Source organism: Callithrix jacchus, chromosome 9, assembly GCF_049354715.1.
Source record: "Callithrix jacchus isolate 240 chromosome 9, calJac240_pri, whole genome shotgun sequence".
NCBI classification, from domain to species: Eukaryota; Metazoa; Chordata; class Mammalia; order Primates; family Cebidae; genus Callithrix; species Callithrix jacchus.
Window position 1 is genome coordinate 36395432 of NC_133510.1, and position 22638 is coordinate 36418069.

Below are 22638 nucleotides of genomic sequence, written 5' to 3' on the forward strand. Positions count from 1 at the left end.
TCCTTGCATCCTGATACTATGTCCTCCTGAAATCAACTGGGTGCAAAGGAGAGGAAGAAAGTGAAAATTTAACCACTTGTAATGTGTAAGTGGTTAAATACTCATAAATTCTTTACATGTTTACAAATTCATTCCATGGTGCAGTCAAATTACTTATGGAGACTATATTTTGAGCATGCCAGTCAAATTAAATTTAAACATTTTTGGCTAGATATTCAAAAGGAAGCAAAGTCTTCTTATTTGCCATGTGATTTGTTACTGGAGGAATGCTTTGTAGAATTGTTGTAGACATTTAGCTTACCTGCTGTTTTGTTCAGTTTATTTAGAAATGTATTTAGGCAGCCAAGCATTTCTTCCTGGAACACCCAGTTGATCAAAGCCATTGGAAGTTTAAACTCTTCAAATTAACTCTGCTTTGTGTTCTTGAGTTTAAAAAGAATAATTAAAACAAGGAATTACACATTATGGTTAGTAGGCATTGCAGTATTGAAATTACATTCTTGAGATATTAATATATTAGATGTTTTTCACGGATCATTGGTTATGGCAGCATTAAGAAATGTATAATGATTAGCTCTCCTGAAAGAATGATTATAGGATTATTGAAACTAATGTTACCCAACTTACTGCTTGAATTAGCAGGAGACTTTTGCACATGACTTGTCATTTACTTGTAAAATCCACTCTGTAGTTGGTCAAAATGTCAAATGGTATGACTTGTTTTTAAAGGTCTAGGTCATTTGTATTCATGAATAAGTAAGTATAAGCAAAGGTTATTTTTTAAGGTCGCCACTGATCCTGCTCTTTCCTTTCGAAGTAAATTTAGAGATATTTCCTTAATCACCTGTTGAATATGACTAATGAAAAATAAATAAAGATCCCAATGGAAATCTAGGCTATTTTTGACATTTTAATAGTGATTGTGACTAATTCAGTGATTATGGTAGTTGTAATAATTATTACAATAAAATTAATAGTAGATATTGATACAAATAAGAACTCACCAAACAACTGAATTTAAACATAAAAACCTAAGTGAAGAAAATTTATTTCCTAACAAAAAGACACTTAATTAGAGATAAAATATTTGTGAGCAAGCTAGATAAGAAATGAACGATAGCTTAGAATGAGAAAAACAAACTAATACTTTCTAAAAATTAATACACCTATAGAGTACTATATAAAAACATTTTAAGAGCATTTTCACATATGCTATAGTGTACCTTTGTACACTGACACCAATATAATTTGTGAACCTAAAAAATTTTTCTTGCGCACAATACTAAACATTTTAAGAGCCAGTTTATAAATTGTTATCGCTACATATAAAAATTTATAATATTTAATAGAACATGTCTTACCCTTGGATTAAAAAATGAAAACCAATTCTGTTTTACTCAGTTTGATATTTTGTTCATCATACTTCCATCCCAATAACTTCCAACTGTATACAATATCAATCTCTATTTTTAAAATGTAGGTAAGCCTTCATTTAGCCAACAGATTCTCTACTAGTTGGAAAAACAAAGCAAGTATACAATAAACCTAGAGTTCCGAAAATATTTAGAAGGACAGCAGCTTTACTAAAGTTAGTGCTCGATCTTCTGCAGGAGCTTCTTGGAACTGATAGTCCTGTTTGGATGCATTGATTCTGGTTGAGTTGCATTCCATGCTTCATGTTTATCTATTTTATTTGTCAGAGAGGGCATTGCAAAATGTGGGTCTGCCTCAACCTTACACATACAGGACGTTCAATTAAAAATCAATTGTTTGAAACTTTGGACTAATTTTTTTCTAGTAAGTATTATAAATACATGGTGTCCAGATTTCCCAGCTCACTCACATGAAATGACTTCTGCCCATTTTATAGTATGGTAAGAATAATTCAGAAGGGAGCAAGAAAAGGCAAGAAAGGGGAAAGAACTTTCTTTCCCTCTCATGGGTGTAGGCCAATCTTTGGGGGGAAAATGGGAATTTCTGCTTTAGCCATTTGTTCTTACTGACCTTCCTATGTCCCCATGCTACCTTGATCCATTCCTCCCTTATATGGGCCAGTTCTCATGTAATTCTGCCCTACCCTGAAGTGTTCCCTGTTTCAAAATTATCTGCTTTATTCTCTGATCTTCTTAAATTCAAACTCAGGAGCAAAGCCATTTGACTAAAGGAATTCATACCAGTGGAAAGGACTGAAAACCAATAAGCTTCCTTTTTAGAGTTGATTGGAATTTTGAAAGAGGAGACATTAATCCATACAACAAAATACGTTAGGCAGCCTAATCAAATGAAAAAAAGATAGAGTAGGAAAGATTTTTTTTTTAACATTCCTGTGTTTGTGAGTTTCTAAAACCTGTCTGGGGCTTGCTTGACGTTTGGATTCTGTTCTTCTAAGCTGTCCTGGCTTTCATAGCTGCCTCCTTTCTTTGTCACTGAATTCACAAATTCTTTGGAAGCTCTGTGTCTTTTAATTTGTTGTTTTGTGTTGTAGATTTTTGGTTGCAGTGGCTACAGGGCCTCTGACAATGTAAGAGTTGATAGGAAGAGTGGTAACTCGATCATTTTTATGTTAGAAGCTGAATTTGTGTTTAAGAAGGATACCACAAATGCTGTTTGAAAGTTTCACCTTCTTCCGCCTCAAAGTCTTGATCAGAATTATAACTAATAGCTAATATATGAGGTTTTAAGGTTTGCTCTTCTACATTTTTAGCTTATTTTCTGTTGAGCTATAGAATAATCTGGAGGTCTAGATAGTAAGAAAATAAGGAAGTTTCAAAGATTATGGATGTCTTATTAACCAGGTTATCGTCCTCTTAATAATTGAATAAACTATGTTGCATATTTTTCAGTTACACAAATGTTAGAATGGTTGGCAAAAATTGCCATTCTTTCTCTTTAACTGTAGAAGAAGCATTGTGGGGACTAAGTGAAGTAAAAACTGAACTCCTTGAAGTTATGGAGAGGTGTTAGATTATTAGTTTATTTCTCCGTCCCTTCATTGTCTTTTTGAACTATTGATTGTAATGCTTTTTAAAAAGGCAATTTAGGAGGCATCTAAAGTTTATGAACTTGCTAGCTCTTATCAACTATATATTTTAATGTAGCTTTCTTGTATAAGCTAACAAAAGTCTGTATATTGAAAATAGAAAATCTGGGTTCTTCATGAGGGAACTACATCCTCTGAGCCATTGTAGTTCATTATCATTAGTATAGGCCTTGAGTAGACATTAAAGTTTTTAGTATTTTTTGTGTATATGGATGAAGAAAATTTACCATTCACACATTAAATTCCATATTTTTGGATATCTAGCTTTAAATGACTTGCAATATAAAAAACTTCACTCATCATTCAGACTGCACTGATTTGCATTTAGTGGTGTTGGGTTGAAACTCTAGAAACACAGTGATTTCTTAGGCAGTGGCCTTACTTTCCTTTTTCTAATCACTATACTTGACCATTTGATAACTGGTATATATTACTTTGTAGACAATATTAATAAATAAGAATCACATGGGAGCATATATGTTATGAAACTAAAACGAAAAACTGGCTTGATGAAATAACTCATCTGATTCAGTCTCTTCATTCCAAAATATTGATGGTTCTGGAAAATATTTTTGGAATTCTGGGCAGAAGTGTGCTATCTCAGGATTGCCATATACTTAGAGCCTAGCACATCTAACTTTTTGTCTACATGACAGATATTGGTATACAGTACATTCCATTAAGTAAAGATCCCTAAGTTTTAATACTGAATATTCTTTATTTTTGAAACCCTTTACACATAGTATTTCTTGTATTTTTTTGTTAATAAACGTTCTGACTAATGGAAAGTACTACATTTATCACCACCTCTTTTTTTTTTTTTGCCACTATTGCCTTATAGCTACACCCTTTCAGTAGTTTATAATAGTAAACTCTTTAATCCTAATATAAAATTTTATTTTCAATTAATAAAATTACAGTTTTTCACAGATGTCATAACAACCATATTCATTTGCCTGCAATACCATTTCATGTATAACTTTGAAATCAGATTTTTTTTAGATTTAGTGATTTTCATACATAGTATATTAAAACAGAAAGAATGTTTTTAAACATAGTATCCTAGTATGTAGTATTAGTGGTATTTTCATATTATGGTATAAAGGCATTACTTTGTGAAATTCTTTTAATGATGCCATTGAAAGTTCTTCTGTAAAGGTTTAAAAGAAAGAGAATGTTATTGAAAGTGACCTTTTTAGGGGGAAGCTGAGTAAATTGATCAGACTAAAATAATAATGGCATCAAATCATGCCTAATCCTTGTCACTTTTATTAATTGAAACTATACATTTTGCTGCTGCATAATTTCAACTGATAGTCTACTCTTCTTAGATACAATGCTGCTTGATTTTCTACTTAGTTTTTATTCATACAAATGTATTGCCTTTTTACTGTGTATTGTCCTTTGATGATATCTTTTAAAATTTATTTTAAAGTCTCCAAGCTCATGTATCATTTTTACCTTCTTATCACTTTCGCTTTTTACTGTCTGGTTTGTCCTTCATTGGCTTGGCCTTCCAATACTGTGCCTCGTGATTTTGAAGGCTACAGAAACTTGAGGAAAGCAATCGAGAAGAAAGAAGGTTGGAATATTTCCCAGGTTTTTTATTAAAATGTCATTTAAATACTTAGTTGCCATTCACAAGGAAATGTGTTATAGAATTATAGATTGTTTCACACTAGATAAGCTGGGGTGCTCCTAAAAGTATGGATGATTTTATGAAAATAACAAGATCACTGTAATACATTTTTAAGAAAGTACTTTTTAACATTAAAATTTTCACTAGATACTTGAATTAAAATTCAGGCAGTTTCATGTGATTACAGAACTAACTGATAATTATGATGACTTACCTTTTGTAGGATAAAAATAACCCTAAAACCTCCACCATTTGATTTACTTAAAAAAAAAAAAAAAAAAAAAGAAGAACAACAGTAATTCTTTGTCTTACAGAAACTTGTCAGCAGAGCAGAAAATGACATTTTGTTGTAGCACATGCTGAGTAATGGGTGGGCCTCTGTCTCTCCCTTCTTTATTTGGTATAATCTTTACTGGAAAAAAATTAAAATAACAACAAACAAAAGGAAACTGTGGCCTTATCACAAGTTAGATTTATAAGACATTATTAAGGTCAAAATAGAAAAACAATTTTTGCTTTTAAAATGTATTCAAAGTGGACATTAAAAACAGGATATTTGCTTTTTTTCATTTGAAACTTGAGCAAAATTTAGAATTATATTCTTGATCTCTCTATGGTAAAAATTTGCATTTTACTGATTCAGAATTATAATTATTTAAGCAAGGATCAGGTGGTATTTTCCATCTTTTCAGAATTTTCTTCATAGATTTTCCTAAATAAGTCTCCAAATTGCATGGTCAAAATGATTAAGAAAATATATTAGTTCCAACGTAATATTTAACTATATTGGTATCCCTACTTTAGAAATTCATCTTTTACTTAAAAATAAGAACTAGAGAACTTACATTATGCAATTAGTTAAATGAATATCTTACTTTAAATATCTTAAAGCTTAAAATTTATTTCTTTAAATTATTTTATAATTTATATTTTATAATTATATTTAGTATGTTACATAGTATTCTAAAGTTTTTATACTTATATGCCATAAGTCCATAGGTTCGCTAAAGTATTCTATACTTAGGTTATAATTTCAATTTTGTATAGATCACACTATAACTCACCTAAGCAATACTTATTTAAGACAACCTGTTTATTAATGAAATTAAGTTAAGACATTACAATTGTGAAATTTCTTCTATTCTGAAAGGTCAAATAAGATGCATCATTAAAGTTGTGTTTGGAAGCATTTAATCACCATAAGATATTCAGGTCCTTTAAATGTACTCAGTGAAAGGAGTTTGCTTCCAACTTTATATGATCCCTGAAGGATAGCAAAAGCAGAGTGGTTTGGTGGTTACAGAATAACTTCTCAAACATAGTCATGCATACAGATCTTATAGGAATTTTGATAAAATGCAGATTATGATTCAGTAGGGCTGAGGTGGAGCCGAGATTATGCATAAGTAATAAGCTCCTAGGTGATGCAGATACTTCCAGTTTGTGTGCTGAACTTTGAGATGCTCTGGAGTCAGGATAACTGGTTTTAGTCCTCTTGAGGGTATTAATTTCTCCAGGCCACAGTTCCCTTTTTGTTTGACAAATGAAGGGATTAATTGCTAATGTTCCTTATGTCTCCCAAGATTCTGATTCTATACAAAGTACAAATTTAAATACCTTCCATTGGTACTTAGATACTTATTTTAGGTATAAATTTGCTTTAGTTTACTGAGGAAAACTTGAAATATTTGAGGGATAAAAATTATAACTGTCAACTTGTATTTTAAAAGATTAAGCCTTTAAATTAATAATGTAAAGTTATAACTGCTGATTTTTCTGCATCAGAAGTGGCATGAATGACTTATATGAGTTAATGTAGACGTGAAAGATAACATTTGTTTAACAGGATATCAGTGACTTGGAGTGGGGAGTAGGATATGTTGAGTCAAATGTTTGGAATAAGGCGGTTGTATGGCTGTAAACTTAAGTAAAATGCAATTTGGTTGGAACTTGAAGTAATGCAAGAATGGACAATAATGAAAACTGTGTTTTGTAGCAGTCACAGTTGAGAAGGGGAGACTACACAGGGGAGAGAATTGACAGACCTGCTGGGAGATGTCTCCTTAGCAAATTGTCCTTTCCTAGCCTTACACCTTAGACCTAAACCTCAAGTATGGTACCTGCTTGCTGGCCTTTTAATTTATGATTGGATGAAGGGGGAATTTCTTTCTAGATTTTCAGCTCGAACTGCCTGATGGTGGAAAATCAGCAGTCTTAGTATATCATAAGCAACCTAAGAGAGGCATTCAGTGTATCACATAGAATTATTTCTTGTTTATCATAAAAGTTAGTTCTAGGTGGTTCCTAGTTTTCTTCAAGCTCATTTTTCTCCATCCAAATTATTTAACAACACTCATGGAACCCTGTTATAATTTACTTCATTCATTTACACTTAAGACTGTTGTATTAGTACTCCTACTTGTACTTCCTTCTTGTTCCATATATGTGCTGTCTCCCATGCATCTTTACGCCTCTTTCAAAGTGTACCCTTCTGCTCTGACTGAGCTAGTGCATGAGACACATAGGCATGTTCAAACAGAGGTGTTCATGCATAGTCACAGGGATTGATTTATTTAACAAACACTTACTACACATTTATTATGTGCTAGGCCCTGGATACTAGGGATGTAATGTGGAGGCAAACAGACAGGATCTCTTTCCTTAGGAAGCTTACTGCCTAGTGAGAAATACAGACACTAAATAAATAATAAAATAAGCATAAATGGCAAACTCTGAAAAGTGCTTACAAGAGAAAAGTTTTATATTCAGTGCTCTAAATACAAAAGTAATCTCTGAGAATAGAAATCTAGAGTTAATCATTAAAGTTATAGTTATAAAAGGATCTAAATGAGATTAAGATTTTAGCCTAGAAGCTAAAAATAAATCCATGTATTAGGGAAATTATTGAATATAGAAGAATATATGAAAAAATGACAGCTGTTATTAAGCTATTCTGATAAGGTTTTTAAGTTTTTTTCTAGAGGAATTTTACTTGAAGAGTAATTTTACTTGAATTTTTTGAGATTTATTTATTTATTCATTCATTTATTTTTTGAGACAGAGTCTTGCTCTGTCACCCAGGCTGGAATACAGTAGCATGATCTTGGCTCAGTGTTACCTCTGCCTCCTGGGTTCAAGTGATTCTCCTGCCTCAGCCTCCTGACTAGCTGGGATTGTAGGTACTTGCCACCACGCCTGGCTACTTTTTGTATTTTTAGTAGAGATGGGGTTTCACTAAATTGGCCAGGCTGGTCTAGAATGCCTGACCTTGTGATCTGCCCACCTTGGCCTCCCAAAGTGCTTTTTAATGATTTGAAAATGCTACTATAGCAAAAAAGGAAATAGTTCACATGCAGATTTATTTAAAGTCAACTTTCTTAATATTATTTAGCTTAATTTAATATGTGGGTCTAGTGATCAGTAGTGTAATTTCGGTACATAGTTGATTGCTAAACCCACAAAGAATTAGAGTTATTTGGGTGTACAAAACTTCTGTCTTTTCCTCAGGGCCACCAGGGCTGAGTTAATTTAACTATAATAATTCCCTGACATCAGTGTGTAGTTATGGCTGTAGGTACTAGGTAACTGAAGAGGAGAGCTTCCAGTTATAAGGTGAATCTTATGGCAGATCCTGGAGTTTTCTATTCAATTAAAGGGCAGCCTGAACTTCAGTTTTTGGTATGCAAAGACCCATTGTGTGAGACTATAATGAGAAATGGTCTCGTGCTGTACGGGCTGCCTAAGAAAAAAGAGCCTGTGCCAATACCTGAAGAAGATCTGAATGCAGTGATGGATATAGCTAGTGTAGACAAGCTTACTATGGGCAGATTTAATCTGGATCTTTAAATTTACTCTTAAATGTATTAGGACATCAATAAAAATATAGTTTAAAAATATCTTTGTATTTATATGAGAGAAGATTTGGATTCAGATGAGAAAACAAAAATGTTTGATTGCTTTTGAATTTAAGGCGCCTTACATTCTAGTTGATTGGCTGCTACTGTGACTAGTTTTTAGGGTTGTATAGGTCTCATGCTTTAAGACATACTCTATTCCTCAGTGTTTTCTGAAAATAAGCTTTTCTCCAAAGATATACATCATTATACTATAGATTGATTGGCAATTTCCATTTTTCTCCAAAGCATCAGATAGAATAGTTTTGCTCAGTTAGGTGACCAACATTTAAAGTTTGTTTTCACAAATCATTGATGGCTTTTAAAAATCTGAGAGAAACAAATGAATAATTTTCTTTTCTACTTTAACTCTATACCCTTATGTTCCTTTTTATAGCGTGGCTGCTAAAGAGGATAATACAGACACTGACCAAGAGAAGAAAGAAGAAAAGGGTGTTTCAGAAAGAGAAAGCAATGAATTAGAAGTGGTAAGTATGAATGAATGAACTTGTCAGTTTTAGTAACCAAATTTGGTTATTCTTGGTTGCTGATAACATATTAACTTATATGTAGAAAAGTGAACTGCTTATAATGCATCCTGTTCAGAAGGTGTTTCTTCAGAAATATGTGCTGTAAAATATTGGCAACTCTCAATCTCGTGTATTGTGAAAGCATTGTTTTGGTGGGGCAGGGGTAGAATACTATGAGAGATGAAATGCTTTTTGGTTTAAGACAAAATTATTATGTAATAATCTTAATATCTTGGAAACATTTTTTATACTGATGAAAAGTGAATTTTTTTAATGTTTCTGTACTTCGTACTCCAGCAGCCTCTCTCAATGAGGAAATCAGTTTGTTTTGCCAATATTGTGCTATTAATTTTCACAAATCACATTTTAGGAAGAAAGTCAAGAAGTGAGTGATCATGAGGATGAAGAAGAGGAGGAGGAGGAAGACGAAGATGACATTGAGGGGGGTGAAAGTTCTGATGAGTCAGACTCTGAATCAGATGAAAAAGGTACTTGCCCTTTGATATGAGGGCAAAAATTCATTTTGGAAAGTTGTTTAAACCGTGACAGAAAACTCTTAACATTCTCCATTTCATACTTGATGAAAGCAGCTTTTGTGACTGCTGACCTACATTTGCCTTCCAAGGCTTATGTGCTAAATGAATGATTTACTTCCTGTATTGGATTTAGTCACTGTGTGAGTTCCATTCTTACCTAGTACAAATAGTGTTTATTGTCCCTGATCAAAATGAACACTTTTTTTCTCATTCACCTTTTGATTTTTGGTTTATCCAGGAAATTTTTCTAATAACTACTAAATACTTCTAATGACTATTGAGTGAATAAAAATACCTGGTTGTTGGTTTTTATGCTCTTGCTTGAAAGCTAGATTCTGATATTTTGACCTAGTCCCAGGATTTTTGTTTTCTTCTTTTATAAATAGCCAATTACCAAGCAGACTTGGCAAACATTACTTGTGAAATTGCAATTAAGCAAAAGCTGATTGATGAACTAGAAAACAGCCAGAAAAGACTGCAGACTCTGAAAAAGCAGTATGAAGAGAAGCTAATGATGCTGCAACATAAAATTCGGGACACTCAGCTTGAAAGAGACCAGGTGCTTCAAAACTTAGGTAAGATTTATATTTAATTCAAATGAAAGTTCTAGCTAAATCTTCAAAATGGGTTTTTATCTTTTCCTTTAGAAGAAAAAAATAATAGAAGCCATATGAAACCATTTTTTGTTGCTTACTTGTTTTTGCAAGTCAAAGTTTGTACCTTTTATTTAAAAGTTATATGTAGTCTGAAAATACTTTCTGGCCACATTATATGTTAATTTGTCTCATAATGTTAAATATTGTTATTTATTTTGTTTTTTTTTTATACCAATGTCTGCCTAGGCTATTTACTTATTTTATACAAATTTATGATTATTTTAATGTTTTGACTTATGTTGGGGACATTTAAAAATAACATATTAATAAATAAGTTTCAGTAACCATTAAACATGATATCAGTAGATAATAAAAGAGAGAATGATTAAAAGACACCCTGGGCTTCTGTGATTTTGGTGTTTGGAAGTAGCTTTTCTTTTAGGACATGGGCTGTAAATCTGTGAAATGAAAACCTGTGTCTCACAAAAAACATATAAAAATATCATCTGGTCATTTAGGCTCAGTAGAATCTTACTCAGAAGAAAAAGCTAAAAAAGTTAGGTCTGAATATGAAAAGAAACTCCAAGCCATGAATAAAGAACTGCAGAGACTTCAAGCAGCTCAGAAAGAACATGCAAGGTTGCTTAAAAATCAGTCTCAATATGAAAAGCAATTGAAGAAATTGCAGCAGGATGTGATGGAAATGAAAAAAACAAAGGTATGATTATCTTTTCCATTAACATTTGTTCAGTATGCTTTTGTCATTTGAGACAAAAAATAAACAACCATTGTGGTTCTTTCCATAGAACCACAACGTTACCGTTGAATTTGATAATGGTAACCCAATCTTCCAAATGAAGTACTTTCCTTTGGCAATTAGAAGTTGTTTCTGATAGTCATTCCTCATCAAAGCCTTTCTTCAGAATAGATGAAAATCATTGATGGATATTTCTTCTCTTAAAACTCTTACGCAAGCTTAACAAAAGTATAAAATATTTCAAATATGTAAGAAAGCATAGATAATAACATAAACGCTGTATCCACAATCTAGTTTAAAATATTAAACATCATAGATATATACTAAGCTTTCTGTTATCTCTTCCTGATTATATTCCCTGTTCTCCAATAGTTAATAACTGTCTTGAATTTAGAGTTTATCATTCCTATACGCAGAAAAGCGCAATTTTCTTCCCCTGTCCAAAGAGAGTGTGTGAATCCTTATCTATCTGATTTTGTTGTGGGATCAATTATTCTTTACATCTATCATGAAAGTCAATGTAGTTTTCTTAAAATAGCAAATATGCAAGTGATTTAGAAATCACTCATCACCTCCCCATGTTGTCTCATTGGAAGGCCTTCAGGATCATTAACACACATGGAGCTGTCATTTCCTATGGTAACAATGCTTTCTTCTTGAATATCTTTTCAAGGGCTTGCCTAAGGCTGCTTTATAGTTAACTTTTTTTTCATAAGTCTAAAATAACTATAAAAAATATAGTATAGTAAATACATAAGCCAATAGTATAGTCATTTATTATCATTGTCAGGTGTTTTAGACTATATGTAATTATATGTATTATACTTAATATGACTGGTAGCACAGTAGGCTTCTTTATATTAGCACTACCACGAACATGTGTAATGCTTTGTACTGTGATGTAACAACATTATTACATCACTCGGCAATAGGAATTTTTTTTTAATTTTAATTTTATTTTTGAGACAGAGTCTCTCTGAAGCCCAGGCTGGAGTGCAATGGCACAATCTCGGCTCACTGCAACCTCCTCCTCTTGGGTTCAAGCAACTCTCCTGCCTCAGCCTCCTGAATAGCTGGGATTACAGGTGCCTGCCATCAGGCCTGGATAATTCTTATATTTTTAGTAGAGACGAGGTTTCACCTTGTTGGCCAGGCTGGCCTCAAACTCTTGACCTCAGGTGATCCACCCGCCTCAGCCTCCCAAAGTGCTAGGATTACAGGCGTGAGCTGCCGTGCCCCGCCCAGTAATAGGAATTTTTTAGGTCCATTATAATCTTATGAAACTACTGTCTTAAATGTGGTTCACTGTTGAGTTAAATGTTATGAGGCACATGACTTTCATTAGATTATTATGTTATGTAGTTGCTAATAACAACAGTAGCTAAAAGGTATTAGGTGCTTATTAAGTTGTTGAGACTTCAAGTGCCAGGTATTGTTAAAATCCTGTGTAGGTATTAATTTGTTGAATTCTCACAAAAATCCAATGCTGTGGAAATATTTCCATCTTATGGATGAGCAAACCAAAGCCTAGAGAAGTAAAGTAATTCGATCAAGGTCACACAACTACTGATAATAAGCTAGTATCAAGATTTCAAGTTGTAGAACAACTGAACATTGAATACAAAAACATAGAACACCAAGCAATTTAATATAAATGTATTAGAAATAGAAATATATAAATCCCACAGAAGTAAGAGTTGACCATTTTAAACATGCAGCAAAACTGTGTGTTTCTATGTTAAGTATTTGGAATTCTAAGGACTTCCATATATCTATATATGTGGTTGATTTAATGAATTTTGTGACAGTAATTTCAATAGATGTATATACCTGATTGATTAGGTTCGCCTAATGAAACAAATGAAAGAAGAACAAGAGAAAGCTAGACTGACTGAGTCTAGAAGAAACAGAGAGATTGCTCAGTTGAAAAAGGATCAACGTAAAAGAGATGTGAGTGGATTTTAACTCTCAGTTATATAAGAAAACTATACATTGAAAAAGATTGTTTAATAAATGGAAGAAAAATTTCTGGTAACCATAACTACTAATTGCTGGTTGAGGACAATAAATAAGCATACATTTTATAAAATGTCATGTATTATAGTATGGGGATTATAGTAATTCAGTATGAGTTTATAAAATCACTGTAATATTATAAATTTTATGTGAGGCTTATTTTCCAGATTATGACATAGAAGTAAATGGTAAGAATGACTGGTTATCTCTAGGGTGACCAAGGAACTAGTTGCAGTATTATAGAAGATAGCAAGTTTAGGATGGTTCTCAAGAATATTTTGTCACTAGAGGTACTTAAAAATAATCCTAGAGTAATGACCAACCCTTATTAGAAGAGGCTTTTCTAAAAAACTATAAAAATTTTTGTATCCTTTGACTCAAGATTCTACTTCTGTGAATTTAGATGAAGAAAATAATCTAAAATAAGGAAAAATGCCGTGCATTGAAATCCTCACTGTAGGATTCTTTGTAATTGTGAAAAAAGTAAAAACAACCAAGATACCTGACAGTGGAAGGAATGGTTAAAGAAATTGTGGTCCATTCCATTAAGTAAAGCATGGTCATTTTTCAAAGAATTGTGTGCTTGATTACAGTGAGGGAAAATTGAAAGGATACATCTCTACGTGCTAATTGTAATTGTATTAGGGTTATAGGTTATTGATGTTTTTTCTTATTCTTTCCAAAATTTTGGCAATATGAATATTTCTTTTAGATGAAAAATTATACTTATGATTTTTTTTTTCTTGAAAGAAGATGCTAGGTGCAGTGGCTGACTCCTGTAATTCTAGCCAGCATATTGAGAGACTGAGGCAGGAGGATTGCTTGAGCCCAGGAGTTGAGCCCAGGAGTCGAGAGCCCAGGAGTCTAGACTAGCCTGAACAACAACATAGCAAGATTCTGGCTTTGAAAACAGCAAGAAAACAGGCCATTATTTTTTCCCCTATTATTGGTTACGTTTCAGCTGTTATTCCTTTTTACTTGCACAACTTTTCCTAAATCCGCCCTGGAAAAATATGAGCGTACAGAATGTTTTATAAAATGGAAATCTATTTTGGGATGTAAAGAGAAAAGGGGATAGAGACAAGGGGGAAATGAGGTGGAAACGTGGATATTTTGGCCAGATGACTCCCCTATTTTGGCTATATTTATTTCTTTTTATTTCTTACTATGTCAATGTATTTTAATAATCAGTGTACTTGTCACAGTTAATTCCTGGGCCTTTAAAAATTTTTTAATATCAATTTGTTCCTACTAAAATCAAGTAGAAGCACATTCTAACATATTGCCTATTCTTTTTTTTCTATTTTTTTAAAGTTGAAATATAATTCACATATCCTAAAATTTACCTTTAAAAATATACAATTCATGTTTTTAGTATATTTAACAAAAGTGTGCAATGATCACCACTATCTAATTCCAGAACATTTTTATTGCTCCAGGAAGATACACTATACCCATTGGTAGTCACTCACCATTGCCCCTGGCCCCTGGCAGCCACTAACATTTGGTCTCTGTGGACATTGCATCTAAATGGAATCATAACAGATGTGGCCTTTTGTGTCTGGCTTTTTTTTGGATACAGAGTCTCACTCTATTGCCCAGGCTGGAGTGCAATGCATGATCTCGGCTCACTCTAACCTCAGCCTCCTGGGTTCGAGCCATTCTCCTGCCTCAGCCTCCTGAACAGCTGGGACTGCTGGCATGCACCATCATGCCTGGCCAGTTTTTGTATTTTTAGTAGAAACGGGGTTGCACCATGTTGGTCAGGCTAGTCTCGAACTCCTGAACTCAAGTGATCCCCCCTCCTCGGCCTCCCAAAAGGCTAGGATTGCAGATGTGAACCACTGCACCCAGCTGTGTCTGGCTTCTTTTATTTAACACGATGTTTTCAAGGTTCAGCTATGTTATAACATGTATTAGCTCTTCATTTTTTTTTTATGATTATATAGATAGAATTTTGTTTGTCCATTCATCAGTTGATAGACATTTGGGTTCTTTCCATTTTTTGGCTATTTATTTTGTATTTAATAAAAACCTTTGGATAATAGGAATAATTTCTTTACAGTATATGCTTCTTATTTATTACTAATTCATATAAGATATAGGGAGATCAATAGTGAACTCTTGGGATGGACTTTTGAATCTTTCCATAACATGATGCCTATGTTCTATTATAAAGACACAATGCTGGCTAATCACATATAAAGCTAACATTCATGCTCCCTCTCTTTTTTATTTGTTGCCTTGTGTACATATTGATCTCCTTTTAAAATTGTTCCTTGTCATATTCATCTTTAAACCCTTAGAAAATTCAGGGTGACATTTACATACCATTCAAAAATATGAATGAGCTTGAGATTTGATTTTTAATAGGAAGAAATTTAATATAGTAACAAGTTTTGAACTATATAATAATTTTAATTTTTGATAATTCATTTATTTAAAAAGCATTAATTTTGCTTTTATATCAATCATTCTGGTAGGCAATTAAGATATGGCTGTGAGAAGATAAAGTCATTTTCTCAAATAATTTCCATCTGATGAAACAGAATATACATAAACATAAAATGAATGATCTGTTTGACTTTGCAAACCAAGGGATTATTTCTTAAATAACATAATTTATGTACTAGAAAATTTGTAGTGAACTCTAATGACTAAACTTTACCCAAGATCACAGAATTGAATAAATGATATAACTGGAATTAAGATGTAAGTTCTTTCTTTTTTTTTGAGATGGAGTCTGGCTGCTCTGTCATCCAGGCTGGAGTGTAGTGATGCAATCTTGGCTCACTGCAACCTTTCCCTCCTGGGTTCAAGCAATTCTCCTGCCTCAGCTTCCTGAGTAGCTGGGATTACAGGCACGTGCCACCATGCCTGGCTAATTTTATATTTTAGTAGAGACAGGGTTTCACCATGTTGGCCAGATTGGTCTTGAACTCTTGACCTCAACTGATTCTCCCACCTCACCTTCCCAAAGTGCTGGGATTACAGGTGTGAGCCACTGCTCTGGGCTTTTGAGTTCTTTTTTAGTCCCATTTTTTTCTTAAATTATATCCCTGTAGAATGGCTTGAAGTAATCCTAATTAGTCAATACAGGCATATTTTACTGTCCATTTACTTTATCCACCATAAGATCCATAGTTATTATAAAGTACTAATAAAATTAATGTATATTCTTCCTATGTCTAAAACAGTTTATAATTATTGTATTTATAAGGTGACTCTATTGAAAATATTCTAAGCTTTCATTCTTCCTGTTTGTGCCTCAAACAGCAACTAAAACAAAATGTCTAACAAATTTAAAGAACATTTGTAAAGCATTTAGAAAAGTACTTGCACATAGTAAGCACCAAATGTATCAACTAATGAAAATTTGTGACACCGAGATAACCTTTTATTTTTTTCTAAAAGGGATGGGGTATATATGTATTTATTTGTGTTTGTTGGAATAAAAAGCTGTACCTATAGTAAAGTATACAAGATGTTAAGAATTCATAGTATCCATGGTTGTGGGGAAATATATTCATGTGGGAATAGGAATAGGAAATATTGTATCTTTCACTTTACTCTTTCCACTTATTCAATTATTATATTATAGCATCAACTTAGACTTCTGGAAGCCCAAAAAAGAAACCAGGAAGTGGTTCTACGTCGCAAAACTGAAGAGGTACAGTAAGCAAGCTATTTGGAGGAAACATTGTGACTTTGAGATAAATGATGTATTTCTATAGGCTAAGAGAATGAGTCAACCTCTGTTGCAATTTCAGGTTACAGCTCTTCGTAGGCAAGTAAGACCCATGTCAGATAAAGTGGCTGGGAAAGTTACTCGGAAGCTGAGTTCATCTGATGCCCCTGCTCTGGAAATGGGTTCCAGTGCAGCTGCTGTTGAAACAGATGCATCAAGGACAGGAGTCCAGCAGAAAATAAGAATTCCTGTGGCGAGGGTCCAGGCCTTACCAACGTCCGCAACAAATGGAACTAGGTCTATATAAATCTGTTCCTAATGACGTAATCTTTGTGGCCATTAATACTGAATGTTGTGAATGGCTCATTATTTGGCAGTGCACAATCAAATAAGTGCATAAGTAATTATGTTTGTCTGTTTTATATGATTATAGGAAAAAATATCAGAGGAAAGGATTGACTGGCCGAGTGTTTATTTCCAAGACAGCTCGCATGAAGTGGCAGCTCCTTGAGCGCAGGGTCACAGACATCATCATGCAGAAGATGACCATTTCCAATATGGAGGCAGATATGAATAGACTCCTCAAGGTGTGGAAAATAGAGAGTAGATATGCTGTCCCTTAGCTGACTGTTAATTTCACTCTTCCAATTTTGTTCCCTGGGTAAATTTAACACTTCGCAAAAGACTTTTTTGGGTTTTGATTGTACTGTGTAGAAATAGATGAACATATTCTTATAATCTAACCTGCTTTCTCAATAGCAACGGGAGGAACTCACAAAAAGACGAGAGAAACTTTCAAAAAGAAGAGAGAAGATAGTCAAGGAGAATGGAGAGGGAGATAAAAATGTTGCTAACATCAGTGAAGAGATGGAGTCATTGACTGCTAATATAGATTACATCAATGACAGTATTTCTGATTGTCAAGCCAACATAATGCAGATGGAAGAAGCAAAGGTTTGTAATTAAAAAAAAAAGTGTAATGGCTTAATGAAAAGTACTTTTGTATTGTTTATCATTCAAAACACTTTCAGTTTTTATATGAAGGTGTTTTCTCTTTACTGGTTTAATCTAATGCTTTGGTTTTACATGTATACCACTCCCTGCTTGCTTCTCAGATTTTTCTGCTGCTTGTGTGATAATATTTGTTGTTTATAGATATAAAACACATGGCTCATTTTTACATCCTGTCTTGAATTCTTAACTGCTTACATGTGTCTTATCTTTTCAACTAAACTCTGTTTCTTGGGGTAAGAATCATGTATAGCACTGTTTTGAGTAGTCTCATTAGCTAACCCAATATCAGGAAATAAATACATGAATCAATAGGCTTTTGTCTTCTATTTTCAGCTCAAAGTAATGGTCATAATATTATGCTGATTTTATACAGGAAGAAGGCGAGACATTAGATGTTACTGCAGTCATTAATGCCTGCACCCTTACAGAAGCCCGATACCTGCTAGATCACTTCCTGTCAATGGGCATCAATAAGGTAAGATATAACCACACTATTACTGAAAACCTAAGTTTTGACTAATTCATTGTAGTTTTATTTATCTTTCTGTAGTAACCCTTCACTTTGTAATAAGGAAGAAGATTCTTTGTTGGAAAACATTTCTTTTACCTTTCTTTAGAGTCAGGAAGAATGAGAAATATTTAGATCAATTTCATTAGTGTGTCACACAACTTAAAGAAGAACAGATAAACAACTTAAAGAAGAAATAATTCTCCTTTTGCTTTAACAAAGGAAAGTTAGGAAAAAATTCTCAGCATGCAAACAAATTTGGTATCATAACAAGTTTAACATTGATTCTTTACAAATCAGAAGCAAATCAGAAAAGAAAAAGTAATTTAATCATTCTCTTGTTTTGACTGTAAATGCTGTAATTTGTCACCTGTAAGAAAACTCTGCCCGAATGTTGGAGGTGATAATGGTTTCTGACTCACTTTTTTTTTTTCCATGTTGGGACTGTTAGACTCTTTATGTTTTTATACCATCTCACTTAATTTTCACCATGTGCCAAGAGGTAATTATTATCGATTTCATTTTGCATATGAAGAAACTGCGAATCCAGATGATAACATCTTGGACAGGTGAACTGGTCCATGATCACTAAGCCAGTTAGTGGAGGAGCTGGGATGAATCAAGGTCTATCTGATATCGAAGCCCATATATCATATTCAATTGCCGTTTGATACAGATCTTTGTGTGGTAGATCCTGTTTCGTATGACCTGAGATCATTTGTTGTTGTGTTTCAGGGTCTTCAGGCCGCCCAGAAAGAGGCTCAAATTAAAGTACTGGAAGGTCGACTCAAACAAACGGAAATAACCAGTGCTACCCAAAACCAGCTCTTATTCCATATGTTGAAAGAGAAGGCAGAATTAAATCCTGAGCTAGATGCTTTACTAGGCCACGCTTTACAAGGTAATTTGCGCTTGATTTTAGTTAAATGAATGGCATGGTAGCTTTGCTTTTTGAACATGGTATAGTTTATCATTTTCCCCTATTGCTTGGCTGAATAGATGCTATATTTAGTCATGCTATTAATAGTTATTCTTTCATTAATTTGCATGGTACATTTTGGTGAGGTAATTATTGTCATTCCAATAAATGATTACCAACTAAAAATGACTTACTTAGCCTTATTAAGCAATTAGTTTTTATGAGTAAAGAAGACCAACCAAGTTTTTGAATTGGTTACCTAAATTACTTAAAATATTAACCAAGTTTAATTACTTTACTCTGTATCTCACTGCCTTAAAAATCAATGTATAAGTGTTTGCTATGGCATCTATTCTACATGTAAATGATACATAATCTTGTTTTATGTGGGAGTTTTTAACATTGGATCTGTTTTGATTGGAGTATTGCTTTTTGTTTCCTTTTTGCTATTATTTATACAGATCTAGATAGCGTACCATTAGGTAAGTATGTTTAGCTTTCTGTGTACCCTACAGCTGCATGAATTACTAATTGTTCATGTACACTAATTGTGGTACATCTTATTTAAAAAATTTTTATTGGTGGTCAACTGGTTTTTGCATGATCTTTTTTGAAATGTATTCATGATCACAAACATACTAAGTCTTTATCTTTATTAAACATTCCTGATTATAAAATCCTTAAATGTTTAAAGAAGTATGCTTTTGTTAGTTGTCTCTTTTATTATTTGAGCTTCAGTTGTGGCTCCAGTTTCATAAACCCCCTGTGTTCTTTCTCTTTCTTATGGAGAAACATAAAATATATGTTCTGTTAAATTTTTAAAATATATCTATTAATGTGCATCTATTGTTTTAACCTCATAAATAACTTTCTTCTGTATGTATCTTTGCTGTATATATATTTTTATCTGTTTTATTTTTGTAAATTTAGGCACACACTTTTAAATACTGTAAACTGAACAAAACTATCCAAAGGATTTTACTTGAACAGTTTGAAACAATATTGGTCAGGCTGTTCAAGTATCTGGAATTATAACTAGCATCCATTCCATGTGCTATCAAGCATGTTTCTTTGCCTCTTCCTTCCTCTGTCCCTCTGACTTTTCCTCTTCCTCCCTCTCTTCCCTCTCCTCCCGTCTGTCCTCCTCCTCTTCTTTCTCTTCCTCCTTCTTCTTTCTTTCTTCCTCATCCTCCTCCTCTTTATCTTCCTTCTTCTTCATCTCTTTCCTCCTCCTTTTTCTCCTCCTCCTTCTCTTTGTTATTCTTAGTGGCTCAATTCATAGTAAATATGCTCTCTTTTAACTCAAAAGAGAAATTATTTGATGTCTTTATGTGCAGAAGAATATTAAATTGCTAATTTGGTGAGCAGTGTTACTTTTTTCCAACCCAAACAAATTTCAATTTTCTGTAGCTTGAAGAAGGGTCAGAAGCAGAGAGTAGGAACTCATTCAGCTAATGTAACCTATGACTCATGGCAGAAATTTGCCCTAGGGATTGGGGCTCTCTCTAGACCAAACGAGCTAAAGAAAAAGCATGAAATGAGAAAGCAATTAAATTTAAATCCACAGAATATAGAAAGTCATAGGTAAATTGCTTTAAAAATCATTTAGTTGTTCTCCAGTTTATCACAGTCATTGGGCTGGATGCTAGGATTCAAAGATGAGTGAGATGCTGATCTTGTCCTTATGGACTTGATTCCCTGCTGAGGAGGAGAGACTATGAACAGATTATGATACATTGCAGTGAAGGCAATGATTGAGATCTGTCGAGTAGTGGAAGCACAGAGTGGAACCATCTAACAAGAATGGAGGAGTTAATAAAGGCTTTCTGGAGGAGGTGACATTTGAGCTAAAACATAAGTGAAGAAAAAGAGGCAGGAAAAAGACAAGGTTGAACTGGGACCAGAGAGTCACTCCAGGCAGAGCAGAAGGGCAGCAAAAGCTAAGGAATCAGAATTTAGCCACACTTTTGTGTGCATGAGACCTACAAACAGGTTGATGCTCCAGAGCAGCAAGTTCATGACATGGAATGATGGAACTTAAGGCTAGAGGATGAGCCAGGGCCAGTGCCCCATGCTCACAGGGTTGTACTTTTGTAGCCATTAAAGAACATCCTTACTTTTCTCTACCTGTGTTGGGATCCCTAAGGTCACCACTATCATCAGAGATTTGCTAGGAGGCTCACAGGGCTTAGCATATGGCTGTATTCATGACTAAGATTTATGAGATCAATGTTCATAAGGGGGAAAGATACAGAGGGATTTTGGAGGAATCCATATACAGTCATTATCTCTCTTTCTCCCATGAGAGATCACACAGAGTGCTTTATTTCCTCAGAAAAAAAAAGGCAGCAATACTTGTGCAATGTTTATATCCTGGAAAGTCCAGGAGATGCTTAGTGCCCAAGGATTTTACTGGGGATAGTGACATAAGTGCCTTCTGTCTGTCCAGACTTCTAGAAGGAAAGCAAGTGTTCAGCCTAAGCCATATTATTTGCATGAAGTTTCTAGGGTACAGTGTGCCACTTTTATTGGTTAACAGTTGACTGAGGACACTCTGAGAGCTGTATTCAGATGTCAGCCAAAGTCCAATTTTCCAAGCAGGCCTTTCTAAGGACAGTAGTTTCAGGCTGCAATGTTAACTTTTTAAATTTATAGCTAGTATGCTATAAATTTATATATAAATTTATATAGAAACTCTCTCTCTATCTCTACACAGACACACACACACACACACACACACACAACTTTTTAAAAGAATAACTTTAAAGGATGACTTTTAAAAATCCAACTATTTGGTTAACTTCCAGTGAAGTGAGACTGTGAAACTTTGCAATGATATAGATTAACTTTAGGGCATTTGGGAGTTTTGTTTTGTCTTTGGCTTTAAAGCTGCTATGGTAAGAAAAGAAGCTAACTCTGGGCTAGAGTTGTATTCTCAGAGTTGAGAGTACAACAGTGAGTTGATGATGTGTCCTACTGCTCAGATAAGCATAGTGCTTCAGACCAAACTTGGTCCTGAAGAGGCTCTGAGTTGCTGACTGTCTGGGTGGGATCCTCTGTGCTCTGGTCAAGCTGGTTATGTTGAGACAACATTATCTCTCAGTAAGGCATACAGGCATAAGCAGGAGTTAAGAGCTTTTTACAAAGCACTTGCATGATGTTTAATATTTAATTCCATCACAATCTGCAATAAAAAAATACTAGCACATCTTAGCCTGCTGTTAAAACCCATGGGAAAACAGAGACCAGATTTGTCATTTTTTTATAACATAATTTTCTATATTATTGACTAATTAAGTACCTTAGTGCTCAGTTATCCTTTCTGTGAAGCAAGTCCTTGAGCCTCCCTCTAATGAGATACATATTGTTTCAAAGTCACCATTTTTTTTCACTTCAGAAAGTAAACCGTTTGTGTGAGTCCTAGATATGGTTCTATTTTAGATAATAGTACCAAATATTACTGAACAGTGAGAAAGGAGAGGAACATTTGTAGAGAGAGAGG

At 33.8% G+C, this 22638-nt stretch overlaps 1 protein-coding gene across 26 annotated transcripts in view; it reads left to right on the top strand.

Moving 5' to 3' along the window:
* The window catches only part of KIF21A (kinesin family member 21A), a 153342-nt gene that overhangs the window by 96133 nt on the left and 34571 nt on the right, over positions 1–22638 (top strand). For 9 of the 26 annotated variants that reach the window (XM_078338926.1, XM_078338927.1, XM_035255832.3 and 6 more), the window contains 13 exons: positions 4584–4622; positions 8970–9060; positions 9473–9590; positions 10025–10213; positions 10753–10952; positions 12834–12941; positions 16609–16677; positions 16778–16992; positions 17129–17282; positions 17455–17649; positions 18083–18184; positions 18953–19118; positions 19598–19618. In XM_078338926.1, coding sequence (XP_078195052.1) covers positions 4584–4622; positions 8970–9060; positions 9473–9590; positions 10025–10213; positions 10753–10952; positions 12834–12941; positions 16609–16677; positions 16778–16992; positions 17129–17282; positions 17455–17649; positions 18083–18184; positions 18953–19118; positions 19598–19618 — 1667 coding nt within the window. The remainder of the gene's footprint in view (positions 1–4583; positions 4623–8969; positions 9061–9472; positions 9591–10024; positions 10214–10752; positions 10953–12833; positions 12942–16608; positions 16678–16777; positions 16993–17128; positions 17283–17454; positions 17650–18082; positions 18185–18952; positions 19119–19597; positions 19619–22638) is intronic. The other 17 variants (XM_078338928.1, XM_078338929.1, XM_035255821.3 and 14 more) reach the window with 3 other exon arrangements.